A 14,258-nucleotide genomic window follows, 5' to 3' on the forward strand; every position below is an offset into this window, starting at 1 on the left:
TTTTTGTCGTGTTTTGCATTGGCGGTGAATTAATTTTGCAAAAACCTCTATATATGTTCCTCAAGTAAAAAAATGTATGTGCCCTTAACGAGAAAACAATGGGCGGAACTAAATAAAATGGAATTTTGAAAGACACATTGACATCATATATTGTTCAGTTGAATTCATATAAGGATGCATTGACATAATATATTAATGAGTGCACATTATATAAAGAAAGAGAGACACAAACACGTTCATTTTTATAATCAAAAGACAGTCAAGGCTTTTCATAGGAAATGATTCCACAGCAAAGAATCACCACCCAGGCTATTTAATACAACCTCAAATCTCGGTACAGATAGATATATTCTTTATTACCTCCATCAGCGGAGAGCAACATGCATAATACACAAAATTTATAAAAGAACATCAATTCACATGCACAAAACAGACAATGCTATGGAATGAATAAACATAAAAAATTATACAATATTATAAGTTTACAAGCAAGAGGGGACATATACATCATGAAGAAATCAGGCGTAAGACCCTTTAACATATGTTTACGTTATCATTTTATTAATTGTTGTAATAAGAAATAAGAAATTATTATGATCAGAATACGGCGAGAAAGTCTATTAACTGATTTAATGGAGAGCTTGAAATAAGTCTCTTATATGCAGTTATACCACAATTTGATATAAGTACCTTCCACATACGTACACGGATTGGTTCGTTAAAAGAGCAAATGTAGTATCAAATTTTCAACATCAAAATAACACTTTTTTGCATGTATGAAAACAACTTGGCTACAATTATCAGAGCAGTGGGAAGATTTTACTGTATATCCAACATTTACACTGACCATCAATGTTGAAAATATATACGTATTATCACATATAGCTTAAAAGCTTACGAAGAAAGGTTATCCGGTCACATTACTCATAGAGGCATTCGCGTTCGATGTTTAATGCAAATAAAAAGGATTAAGATCAAATGAGGACCGTGTGGCCTTTTCGAGATATCATGGATCTAGTCCGTTCGTTCATGCTCAGACTTAAATGCGTGGCAAGTATGCATTTGCCAAAACCAATCCTACGTCGACGAACAAACTTGATTGTATTTGTTCTTGTAAAGTAAAATAGGGATGTAATCCTTGCTTTTTAAGTTAGCATTTGTCTTATAAATAAAATAATTTCCCCAAATTCCGATTAAATTATCGTTCAGTAAATTAATTAAACTTTTAGTAAACTTGATTTGCGAAATCAAAAGCTAAACTTATCTTTTGAGATCTTGACATTTTCTTTAAAATTCATGACCATGTGCAAAACCAATATATTAATATCTATCTTACTGTCCATGCTTCAGTCTCTGTTATATTGTTATGATTATTTGAACTTAAAAATTCAGTATTGACACACAAAGCCTTCAGTAAAATAGCAAATTTGTTATAATTGTTTTGTTCAGTTTCTTAAAGTTACATTATGCCCATCAAAGGATATTATGTGAGTAATAAGGTGAATTTCAAAATAAGTTTACATTTTTCCACAGTCCCTTTCAGTTTTATAATTTATTTTGAATGAACAATAAATAACTCATGTGGGCCAAGGAAATTTCTGTAAAAAGCCATTGGAATTTACCTGTAATGTTCAATTTGTAAAAAGAGTGGGACAGTCTTTTTTATATTTAGGGCATATTTATATTTTATCCTTATCAACTGTTTGTCAGTCACCATTATTATCTTTTGAATTGTAAAGTCAATTCAGCTCAAATATGAACATAATGCCACTTTAAATGTCGGAAATAATAAACTATTTACTCAAACATGATATTTACAAATATATTTCATCAAGGATAATTTTTTTAAAATTATAGATTTAGGTCACAAAGTATAGTACATTATGTAATAACTAAATTACGGACGTGGACCATATGTATAGCGATGAGACATAAAACTTTCATCAAGAAGACCATATTCAAACACATTCAAACACATTCTAATATCTATCATTTGTCAATTCTAATTTCTATATACAAGTTGGACTATTTTCTATTTATTCATTTATGAAATGTAACCAGATTTTTCGTGCGACATATATTCAAAACTGACAATTGGTTTGATTGGTCATTTTTTGACAAGCTGTTTTTTCTTATCACGCCTTGCCTTTCTTGATATATATTTCTTTCTCTTGAGTGTTGGCCCAACAGCAACTTCCTCAAAGTCGTTTTCATGCATGTTTGGAGCTGGTTGTTTAACAACAGTTTGTTCCATGTCGGTTGCAAGAGACATGGGTTTTTCCTGTAACAATATTTACATAAAACATTTCAAAAGTTTTAAAGGATTGTTTCTCTTCATCTTTCTTCCATAAAATAGAAAAATTCTTTTGAAGTAGAGTAATATAATAAATCAATCTTAGAGACGTGTTTTTTCAAAACTTACTTTTCATCATCAAATAATCTTTTGTTGTATTTTTGTATCTGTTCACATATGATATAAGCCGTCAGATTTCTTGTTCTAGTGCTTTATACTTTTTACAAACAAAGAAGCTACCACGTTATCTTATGAAACTTTGGTAAAAAGTATATTAAAGTCTTTAAATATGCAAGATATTAAGTTACCTTACCAATATTTCATTAGCAGAATTTGTCACGTACGACTGAAGAACATCTGCAATAGATTGCATGCTTTCTATCCCATTGGCCCATGTCCTGTTACGCAGTACATCAATAATATGTGTTTGAAGTCTGTCATTGTAATCTGTCAGACTCTGTATCTCTTCTTTAAAGTTTTCGCGATGTTTGGCAACAACACAATTATCATCAAGCGAATGAAATCTAGAATTTTTAAGAACTTCATTCACTCTACAAATCATTGGTTTGATATCCTCATTGTAAGTTCTTTCAAACTTTTCGAAAACCTTGAAATTCTCCAAGTGCGTTTGTTCCATTTCATGATTTTCTTTAGCCACTGAAACATCGCTGCTTATTCTACTATCATAGGGAATTTGGTTTCGTTCGACATCGGATTCCTCTAATAGTTTAACTCTCTCGTCATTATTGTCACTAATGTCATCGCCTCTGTTTTCGTAAAGGATTCCACAGATAACGCATTCGTAATTATTTTCTAACATTTCCCGGAAAACCTCATCAACATGTAGAAAAGGAAGCGTTTTTATGTTATCATCTTTAGGTTGTATTTCAGTAGATTCTAAATTAGTATGATTTAGTTCCATGGAGTGACTTTTTATATTTTTTTCTTGATTATGATTAACCGAGAAATCCGTTAAACTTCCATCTGATGATTTGGGCTTATTTTCTTCTTCGCTCACTGGATCATTGGTCAATTGTTTTCTTTTCTTTTTTTCTTGTTTAACATGCTCTTCATTTTTAGATACATTTGTTTCTAATGCAGGAAAATCGGCTTCATTAAAACATATTTCGTCGTCTTTTTTGCTATTGTCACTTTTTTCAGAGTAGTCTTTAGGTTCATGTGTTTTCCCTGTAACTAAATTAAGCTTTTCAGATGTGCTTTCTGATCTACGATCATCGCCTTCTGCTGATGAAGCTGCTTCACTGTCCGTCGTCATTCGATCACTACTATTTTCAGTTTTGCATTTGATACCTAACATTGCTGCTGTTGGCATGACCTCGGTGTCTATTGGAGATGCAGAGAAAACAAGATCGCATTCTTGTGGAATCCATCTGATAGATTGTAAACTTTCGCCCATATCACGAGTGGTAAAAAAATCCTCTAAACCTTTTGCAACATCTTTTATTCTTGTTAACTGTTCTATTTTGTGGACAGTTTTCTTTGAAGCATCCTTTAAAGTACTATATTCTGTCATAATTTTACAAGCTGATATTGCAAGAATTTTGTAGCATTCTGAGGAAACGAGTTGTCCATTGCATAACATTGTATTATTTAGAATAATAAGTCTCGACAAAAGCATTATTTTGTTTTCTTTGTCTTTGTACTTCAGGACTTGTTTTTCCATTTGATTAGATATGACATCAGCAATCCCTGTAACACAATTCAATAACTTATTTCCTTCTCCTGGAGTCAGTTTTGGAATGATTTCAAGAATAGAAAATTTTGTATTCAATGTTGATTCAACAAAATTCAACAAAGTCATATAAGTGTTTGGAATATAAAACGTGAATTCCTTGTCTTGTACTGATTTATCCTTTGCAACATAAAATAATGCAATGGTGAAAAAAATCTCAAGACATAATAGTTGATGATCAAGATCAGTGCGTCTGTCCTGTAGTTTCAATTTGGCCAGCTTATGTCGAAATTTCTGAACGGCTTCAACTGGCTCACCATTTTTCAAACTTCGATAGGAGTCTTGAAATTTCTGCGATAAGAACCTCTCCATAACTACACGGAAAAACTGGTTTTCGAACATGTATGTGTCAGTATCATCGGCAACGAACAGAGGATGACGCGGTTGTATAAGATTTTTCAAGATAAATTTGCACGCCATGTAATTTTCATTTGCTTCGATGGGAAAATTTAAGGCCTTTATTTGTTTCCTAATAGCCGGGGCATCATTTCCACCTTTATTTTCATATTCAAATAAGATTGTGTCAACCTTATTTGTGAAAAAGTTATATTTAGCTAGCAGCATATCCGTTTCAACAAGCTGTAGGAGTTTGTCTCTACATTCTTGAACCATGTTACACGACTTTGTGCCTTCAGAATCTTCGGAAAACCTGTCTAGAGCTGAAGATCTTTGATGTAATAGTGTGTCCTTTAAGAACTTTGTCCAGTGCGTACTGTCTTTAAGTAAACGCATTACAATCTTATGAATACATTTCATGTCATTTAAACCTTGAGCTTCAATGTCGCGCATTTTCTGTTCTGGAAGCATTTTGGTACAGATCGGGTTTGTTTTCGGGTACGCTACAAGGTCCGGTTTTCCTTCTCTAGTAATCAAATGCATTTCATAAAACCGGAATGCTTTATCATGCAATTTAGACTGAATAGTTGCTTTAAATAAAAGATTCCTGAAAACATCAAACAAATTATCAACACCTTTAAGTAGAAATTGCGGAAGCCAATCATAGATGTTTCTCTTGTCTAAAAATGGTACCAATGCATTGCAGCACTCAATATAACCTTCTTTGTTTGGAGGTAACTTGGTGAATTCTTTCTCAGCAGAACGAACATATTGTACATCATCATATACTTTAGCTTGCAATAGCATCACTTTTCCAGTCGAGTCCTTGTCCTTTAGCTTACGGAAAAGTAATAATGCCCTTTTCAAATCGTTTTCTAATGAATCATTGGTTTGTGTTTCACATGAAATGGTATCTCTACTACGAACGAGCAAACACTTTGCAATTTCTTTATCATCTTTAGACTTTTCAGCAACTTCTAAGGCGTCTGAGAATTTGCCATGGATAAGATATATGTGTACAGCTTCTGATATCTCTCCTAGAATAATTTGATACACGTATAAAGAGAGATTAGGGCAGGCATTTTATGTTAAAAGAAAAAATATTATATTAACTATATTTCAGTTTTACCTTACAGATTAAACGTGTTTCTGTCAGATAAAAACAAAACAAATTAATTGTGTTTAAATAGGACAATCAAACGTTTTAGCACATGTTCAAGTGACAAATAAGAATATATCGGGAGTGTTAACTCGTTAAGATATTAAAAGAAAGAGGAGGTGAATGAAATGCATAGTTAATAACTGGCTGTCCTATTTAATACCCATGGTCTGTTTGCAACAATTGCAGCTTTATTTATGGCTGCATGTTATTACCTATACTTAATAGCTCTCTAGCAGCATCTGATATGTATCCATTCTTTTTGTAAAATTCAATCATATCACGTCTTAGTTTAAATCTACTGACAGCTTTGTTCATACTCTCAACGTTTCCACATTTATGAAACTGTTCAGCAGCGCTGTAATGTCAACAACATTAATTATAAATTATATCTGTCTGTCAATTATAATATATCAGAACCCTTTGAGAGTGAAAGAAAAAAATGCTAATCTGACAAAATGCATTTTACGAGGTTGCAAGTCGATGTACACATTAGCATTCAATGTCTAACAGTGAGTATACTAATAAAAAGTAGTATTATCATCTACTTTACTCGGGATTATGTGAAGTGCTTTCCAATATACACGCATCTAATAAGCGTTCGTTAAATGGAGAGATGTTATTTCTAAAAAAACTTTCACAAAATATGCCTTTGACATTTTGTTACGTCAATCTAGTTTTGACCAACAAATTGTTAATAATGCATTTTGGCTCAAGAAACAGATGGTCATACCGTTTATAGATTTTATCCTCTGTGAAGGAAACATTAGAACTGCTGACTCTCGTTAGTTCACGCAACGTTTCCTCTGTTTGTGTTATTTTCTGCAAATAATTTAACCATCTTTGCATTATAAGTTGTTAGTTAATTTGTTTGTATAAATTTGTTTCCAATATTTAGTATTTTTTTGCTTTATTGATTGATTTTGCTTGTCATGTCTTATATATTTGACTTTCTTTACTTTCGGTAGTTAGTTTGATAGATGTTCCGTCTCAAGAGTTTGATAAAAGTACAAAAACAAATATATTTAAATGAACATTGACATGGGAAAAAACAGAAGATTTATCAAGCCATCTTTTCTCTACCTGAAAAAAAAAACAACATGAAAGTGGCAATGTGACTTTCAAGTAAAAAAAACATAAAAAAGTATGTGCTATTTTTTAAAGATATTTTTTGTATGGCAATAGTGACGCTTAGGAGAACACCACTGAAAGGCGAAAGTTAACATATTCGCAAATTTCTTTTCAGTTTAACCTATAAAATACAAAGATGTTGCAAACTTGCAAAATTTATCCCTTGCAAATTTTTGATCTTTATATATTCGAGCTAGAGATTTCAGTTCTTGCCATCAGAAAGAAACTTCAAATACTAAATTAAAGATGTTCTACCTAAAATTGAAATTTAGCCCGATGTATAATTGTATCAATTGAAACCGATACAAAATGATAAGACAAACACCGACAATGTCCATTCGTCCGTTCGTCAAATTCATGGATTTCCGAATGATAACGAAAATTTGGAATGGGTTATTGCAACTAAATTACGTATATCGCGAACCTAAAGTTCCCGGTTTGGGTAATTGCGGTTTGCTAATTCTAGCGCGTTTGGGTCAAAGTCAAGATTGTTTCCGGGCGAGTTAGCAATGAGACATTGCATTCAAACTTGGTTTATGGCAAATTTATTTGAAGATCTCGCTTTCCACCCTCCTGAGGCGGTTCAATGTCAATGTGACTGAAAAAATATGGAAAATTACTAGAGTAAGCAATGAGATATTGTTATCAAACTTGCAAAATAGCAATCTTATATGGTTCGGATTGCTTTTGCACCTCCCTGGTCAGGTCAATGTCACTTTTTAAAAAATATAGAAAGAGTAAGTAATAAGATATTGTAACAAAACTTGGCATATAGCAAGCTCGCTTGTGTTATGTGTTTGACTCCATAATAGATTTAAGGTGAAGTTCTAATCTGGTCCATGATAAGACATTGCATTTTCAGAATAAAAACAATAAACCATGAGAGCAGATTGAGTGTAATATTTTTATCACGGCACCTGATTTGGTCTCTTTGTGTCTGTCTGTCTGTTTTGTTTCGAGTAATTTCCGAGAACAGATCTGAATTTACTCTTCAGACAAAATTTACAACTGACATAAATCATGAGCAATGTAACTCATATACGCACCATTCAAACATTGTTGCCGGGAAATGAATAACAGGAAATCAAACGGCGTAAAATGAGTACATACCTCGTCAGCGTGTCTTTCAAAAATATCAAATGCCAGGCCGTAGAGCTCGTTTTCAAACAGAACATTCACTGCTTTATTGTAGCGTCCAAAGCGTTCATACAATTTGCCGCATCTCTCATACTGTTTGTGCCTTTTAAACAGCTCAGCAGCTTTTTCATACTGAAGCAGAAATGGATAGAAAATGATTATCAACTGGTGAGTATATTAAAAACTTACGCATGACAAATCTATCAGATTTATATCGCCATCTCCTTAATTTGAATATAAAACTAGAAATGTATCCATAGGACACAGGTGCCCCAAACGCGCCACTGTTCTGTCAATCTTATGACTCTAGGTCAAATATTTTTTGAAAACTAAAAATCTTTTACTAAGTAAAGGGCAAGAACTTTACAAATACTAAATAAATCCACAAGCAAACCCCAAGGTGCATAAGTACACATGCTGACCAACATTCTTGTAAACTTTCAGGCCTACAAGTGAAATACTTTTTGAGCTATGCATGAACAAGTTGAAAATTGCAAATTTATACTACTGTAAGTCAAGGGCAATAACTCTAACAAAACTGAAAAAAATCCACATGCAAAGTCCCAGGTGCATAGCTTCACAGTGATGTGAATCATTATTCCTGTAATTTAGTGATGTTGATCATTATTCCTGTAAAGTTGGTTGATTCTAACTCAAGGAACAAATAACAAATAAATGAGCAGTTTTTACTAAGTCAAGGGAAATAACTCTACAAATACTGGATAAATTCACAAGCGAAACCCCAGGTGCAAAACTAAATATGCTGAGCAACCTTCCCGTAAGGTTTAATGTCAAATCCTTTTTGAGTTACATGCGACACAAGTTGAAAATTGCAAACATTTTCTATGTTAAGGGCAATAACTCTAAAAATACTAAATAAATCCAGACGAAAATACCCAGGTGCACAAGTACACATGCTGATCAATATTCCTGTAAAGTTTCATGACTCTATGTCAAATCCTTTTTGAGTTACGTGCGACACAAGTTGAAAATTGCAAAATTTTACTTAGTCAAGGGCAATTACTCTCAAAATACTAAATAAATCCAGACGAAAATACCCAGGTGCACAACTACACATGCTGATCAACATTCCTGTACAGTTTCATGACTCTAGGTCATATACTTTTTGAGTAACATGTGACACAAGTTGAAAATTGCAAAATTTTACTAAGTCAAGGGCAATAACTCTAAAAATACTTAAAATATCCAAATACTTAAAATATCCAGACGAAAATACCCAGGTGCACAACTACACATGCTGATCAACATTTATGTAAAGTTTCATGACTCTAGGTCAAATACTTTTTGAGTGGCATGCGACACAAGTTGAAAATTGCAAAATTTTACTAAGTCAAGGGCAATAACTCTAAAAATACTGAAAATATCAAGACAAAAATACCCAGGTGCACAACTACACATGCTGATCAACATTCCTGTAAAGTTTTATGACTCTAGGTCAAATACTTTTTGAGTTACCTGCGACACAAAAGAGAACGGACGGACGGAAGAACGGACGGATGGACAAGGGTAAATCTAAATGCCCGCCACTTAATTTGGGGCACAAAAACTATGGTGAAACAGAGCTTATCAAATGAAAGACTGAAAGACTACATAAAATAAACATTTAATGCCAACATTATTTAAATTTATGCTTACAATATCATACTGATAGATTAAACTTTCCAATAAATCAGAGTAATCGATAAATGCATAGTCTATTTCAGATATTTTATCTGTCCTGTGAATACAAGCTGGAAAATTTACTGTGCATGTGTCAAATGTTTATGTTGTTCGATATGTAATCTGTATTTTACGATATATAAAAGTAAGTTTGAATATAGAAATCAACTCCAGTTTCAATTTAAAAATGCAAGTATTTTATTTGAAAAATATACAACGTTTGGACTCAAAAGTCTTCATCAGGTATATTTCGTTTTACAGGAAGTGACGTCAACGTCATATGACGTCAAGGACAACGACGTCAAAATGTTATACATAATTTGGCGTATAAATGTAAAACGTAGGATCTTAATAAAAGATACTTAACACTGTTAAGGATGCAGTAAAAAAGCAATGTAAAATTAGAAAACCAGTATAAACTACATATGACATGAAATTATTTTAAAGTCATAAGCAAAAAATAGAAAATACAATTATTAAAATAAATATTTAAATGAAGAATTATAATCTACAAAATTAATAAAGTATTTTGGAATTCATGCCATCAGGAATAATTGTGCCTAGCTTATACATCCATGAAGTTTCTTTTAATTATCTTTGCAATTATTCTTTACTTTATCAATTGCCAGGAATGAAAATTCTTTGGTAGAATGCCCTTCAGAATTAAAATGTTCAGATACATCGGTTAAAGTGTCAGGAAAGTATTTAATATCAAATTTGTGACTATTCATTAAAGGCATTTGACTTAAACATTACATTCCACAGATTATTCTCCGCGGTTTCAATGACATAATTTTTATATCTGATGGTACGTTTATTAAGATAGACCTCTGACTTATGACCGAAACAAGGGTCTATCAGGACATGTATCGTCGACCAGGTGATCATAACATTTTACGTCGTGACAAGACGGTAACCTTTTCCGATTGCAACAATTGCTTCAAAAGCTCAGATGTATCATTATAGGGTTAATGCACGTTTTTCCGTGTTATAACGTCTGCAGAGTCCCGAGGAACGGTTGGTGCCCGAGCCCGGTAGGGCGAGGGCTCCAACAGTTCCGAGGGACTCTGCAGACTTTATAACACGAAACAAACGTGCGTTGACGCTATTATAGCATAAAATTTTCAAACAGATTCGTGATGTATAGTTTATACAAAACACAATTACATTAAAGTCTTGTGCTTGGACGGTATTTATCCAATTCTATGTTTTACGTATGCGTTTCATTTTTCCGGGGCCAACAACTTGGAAAATTCACGGAACCGAACGAAATTTTGAATTTTAATTGATTTTACAAAGCTTAAATTGGCCTTTGGAGATGTATTATCTCAAGAAAAAAAAACGTTACATTACTCTACCCTCTACCCAAGACAAAACATGACCCTCAGAAATTCTTAGTATGATTTCAGATTGACGGTAGAAAAAAGATCAGTGACATCAGAATCGTTTTTTTTTTTCAAGCAAACAAGTTTATAAAAAAATCAGGCACTAAGCATTATTCTCTCAAAGAAATATAAAGAGTATTTATCAACATTAACATAAATAAAAAACATTTTCTCATATTAATTTTGTGTTATCTAGTTTTGTAAGTTAATCGGAGTGTTAAACTGAATGACAGGTAGATTCTACTGTATTTGTTTACATTGACAACTGTCATTTTCTTAGAAAGGGCGACAACCAAGATTAGCACCGATGTATATACGCCGTTTTTTCGGCATAGTTACTGAGGCCCTCGAATCAATAAATTTCAATATAACAAGAGCGCATGACTCTTCGGCAAACAGGCCAAATCGTCATTTTTTGTTTGTTTGTTTACTGGGCCCTGCATGTATTGCGCATAGGTGAAACCGGGCTATAACAAGAGCGCGTGACTATGTTAACACATGGTTTTGGTCCCGTTATAACATGGGCAAAAGAGGGAAAAATAGCCGATTTTATGCTATAATATCTTTTAATAACATGAAGTATGCCTGTATCATGACATGTGCATTGTTTCTGAAAACATCGTCTGAGCTTTTTACTATACATGTAAAATATCTCAATAATGAAGGCTTGTGGCACTTTTGCCCTTCGGCCACATAATGTGTATGGCTATACCATCAATAGCGAAGAATCTGCAATTAAGGTCTATTTGTTTATGGTTTTTATGGCAACAAAAGGTTTTCTACCGTGTTTGGTTAGCCATAACTTAGTCCAATTTTTCACATTTCTTCGAAATAGTGAACCCTTGTTTTGTCACTAATGAAATCGTTTGCAAATAGTCTTTGATTGAAGTTTAGAAACATTTTAAGGAATTGCTTAGCGGTTTGTACTAGTACCCTTGTTTGATCCTCCATATTTTGGGTATCTATCTTACGGAAATCTTTCTTTCCTTCAAAATACGCTTAAAAATGAAATGTATCTGAGATAGAGATATGTCAAAAGTTTCGGCAATATCACGAATCGTGTACATGCCCTCACTTCCAATTATTTCCCTGACGTTTAAGACGTTTGTCTTGCTTGTAACAGTCAAAGAGGTCGGTCAGATTTTACTGCATTTATGCCCTGAGCCAGTCAGAAATGTTTTGCTTCACCAACAAACTAACTCATTATATATCTTAAAAACCAATTAAAGTTCGTGTGCGGCATCCGTTTATTTGGGGACCATGGTCCGCTTGTCATGGAATGGCATACAAGTGTCACATTTAAGGTTCCATGATAACCGTCGTATGGACACATTTAATTCAGAATTTCACCATTTCATGTTTTAATGTTGAATACTACTTAAGCCGGTGCTAGCGGGCCTGAAAGGTAGCCTGCAATTACCACTTCCGTCAATAAACAGGTTCAATCAAACCGAGCCTGAAACATTTTGTAGTTTTGGAGGTTCTTAAGAGATTACGTTTTTCTCTATTGAATTTCTATTATACTGACGTTTCGGAACAATTTTGGTGTGTACCGAAAAAACTGTAGATGCCTGAAAAAGATCGTATGATTATAATAGATGGTCACAGTCAGAGCATCCACGCGTAACTTTCAGTGAATACATTTGGGTTGTACATCTCTCTATGAACGAAAACATTGGAAATGTATGTTCAGTTAACGCGTTATTTGATGAATTAAATTATTTTGAAATAAAAACAATGTATGTTAATTTACGTTAAAATAATGCCCCCAAATGGACCTTTTTCTACCAGTAGATTTCAGGCAAGTTGCAAGTCAAATACCTGACATACATGATATTGACGAGAAGAAATGTTATACAGATTTTATAGAACGTCTGTAGAAACGTATCTCTATCATACATACTGCTTATGCAATAACCATATCAATTTAAGTGATCAGCAACCTTAAACTTGTTCTGCGATTTCTTACATAATAGCATATTGTACTCATGCACAGTTTTTTTCGCTAGTATTTTAAAGTTGTATGTACATACAATAATAAGACAAAAGTAAAAAGCTAAACGCGGACAAAGGCATAAAATAATAGAAAAACAGTTTGATTACCAAACCAAGCTTCTCATATAGCTGTGTAGCTAAATCTACTTCTTTTACATTTCTAAGGCAGGTTGCTGCATTCAGATAATGTTCACATTGCAGAAACTTTTCTGCAGCAAGCAGAAATTCTGTTTTCATTTGTTTTAAATCGCATGCCATGTTTCTTTTCCTCGAAGCCTAAATCACAAACAGAGAATAGCTCATTCGACATGTAAATGAATCTAAATTTGTGATCTGTAATTTAGAACATATTTTATTTTCTATATAACACACATTTATTGACGCTTTGTATAATTATTACTTTTGAATACATCAATGCAGCATCTACAAAATGTTTTGATACGTTGAATATAAAAGATGAATATTATTCAATTAACCTACCATGTGGGCTAGTTCATGTCCTTTGGCTAGAGCCTGTTTATATTCATCACCACCCTTTCGATAACATTTTGCTGCAATACCATACAGACGGTTTTTCAGAAAATAATCACCTTGCTGTAACCATTCCTTGCTATCAGAGTTGTCAACAAACATCACTCCTGAAAGATCTGCAAAGACACTCGAATAAAAAAACATTTATAGTGTAAGGCAAACATAAGCTCTATGATTTAGTTACAAAATTGCAATAGTTTCTAGCATTCTCATATTAAGTATTTTAGATATAATTGTAAGTAGAATGTATATGTATATATGTCCAAAGAATAAAACGAAAAAGTGTTAATACACTGACCGGCCAACTCATCGGTGATCGCAATAGGTTTAACGACTCTCCTTGCTTTAAAATATTCATACATGGGCCTTGTTCCTTCAAAGTCCTCATTTTCATCAAATATCCATACATTTACCCTTGCTCTCGTCAACGCCGTATACAGTAGTTTCAGCTCAAAATTGAGTATTTTGTGCTGACAGGGATCAAAATTTAAAGGTCTTGGTCGATTTTGTGATGAAAGAACATCTGTAAAACAAAATGATGAACAAATACATATCCCAAATTATATTGCAAAACTTCAAAATACTTATTCATAAACTGTTTAATATGTGAATATACAGGTAAATTAAATGAACTTACCTGTATCAATTGAGACGCACACTCCACTTTGCTGCGATGCTATATTGATATCGCCAGATGCCAATTCGTCCAAGTATTGTGTGACTACACGCCATTCCTTTGAAGCCTAAAATTAGACGTAATCTTAACTTTGATTTAAAGGATTAATTTATCTTTTACATTTCATTACTATATAAAATGATTGATTGTGAGCAATAAAATCATTAGATCTACATTGCTGA

General features: G+C 33.1%; 1 protein-coding gene across 2 annotated transcripts in view; it reads right to left on the reverse strand.

Moving 5' to 3' along the window:
- Positions 1–321: 321 nt before the first annotated feature.
- LOC132759506 (TPR and ankyrin repeat-containing protein 1-like) overlaps positions 322–14,258 on the reverse strand; it is a 39,290-nt gene continuing 25,353 nt past the window's right edge. For both annotated transcript variants that reach the window (XM_060751292.1, XM_060751293.1), the window contains exons 27-35: positions 14,038–14,143; positions 13,699–13,923; positions 13,350–13,516; positions 12,978–13,145; positions 7,783–7,941; positions 6,275–6,363; positions 5,757–5,899; positions 2,607–5,419; positions 322–2,281 (exon numbers count right to left, since the gene is read on the reverse strand). In XM_060751292.1, the coding sequence (XP_060607275.1) occupies positions 2,108–2,281; positions 2,607–5,419; positions 5,757–5,899; positions 6,275–6,363; positions 7,783–7,941; positions 12,978–13,145; positions 13,350–13,516; positions 13,699–13,923; positions 14,038–14,143 (4,044 nt within the window). In that variant the 3' untranslated portion in view covers positions 322–2,107. The remainder of the gene's footprint in view (positions 2,282–2,606; positions 5,420–5,756; positions 5,900–6,274; positions 6,364–7,782; positions 7,942–12,977; positions 13,146–13,349; positions 13,517–13,698; positions 13,924–14,037; positions 14,144–14,258) is intronic.

This window comes from Ruditapes philippinarum, unplaced genomic scaffold, assembly GCF_026571515.1.
Source record: "Ruditapes philippinarum isolate M1 unplaced genomic scaffold, ASM2657151v2 ctg1845_1_1_1_1, whole genome shotgun sequence".
NCBI classification, from domain to species: domain Eukaryota; kingdom Metazoa; phylum Mollusca; class Bivalvia; order Venerida; family Veneridae; genus Ruditapes; species Ruditapes philippinarum.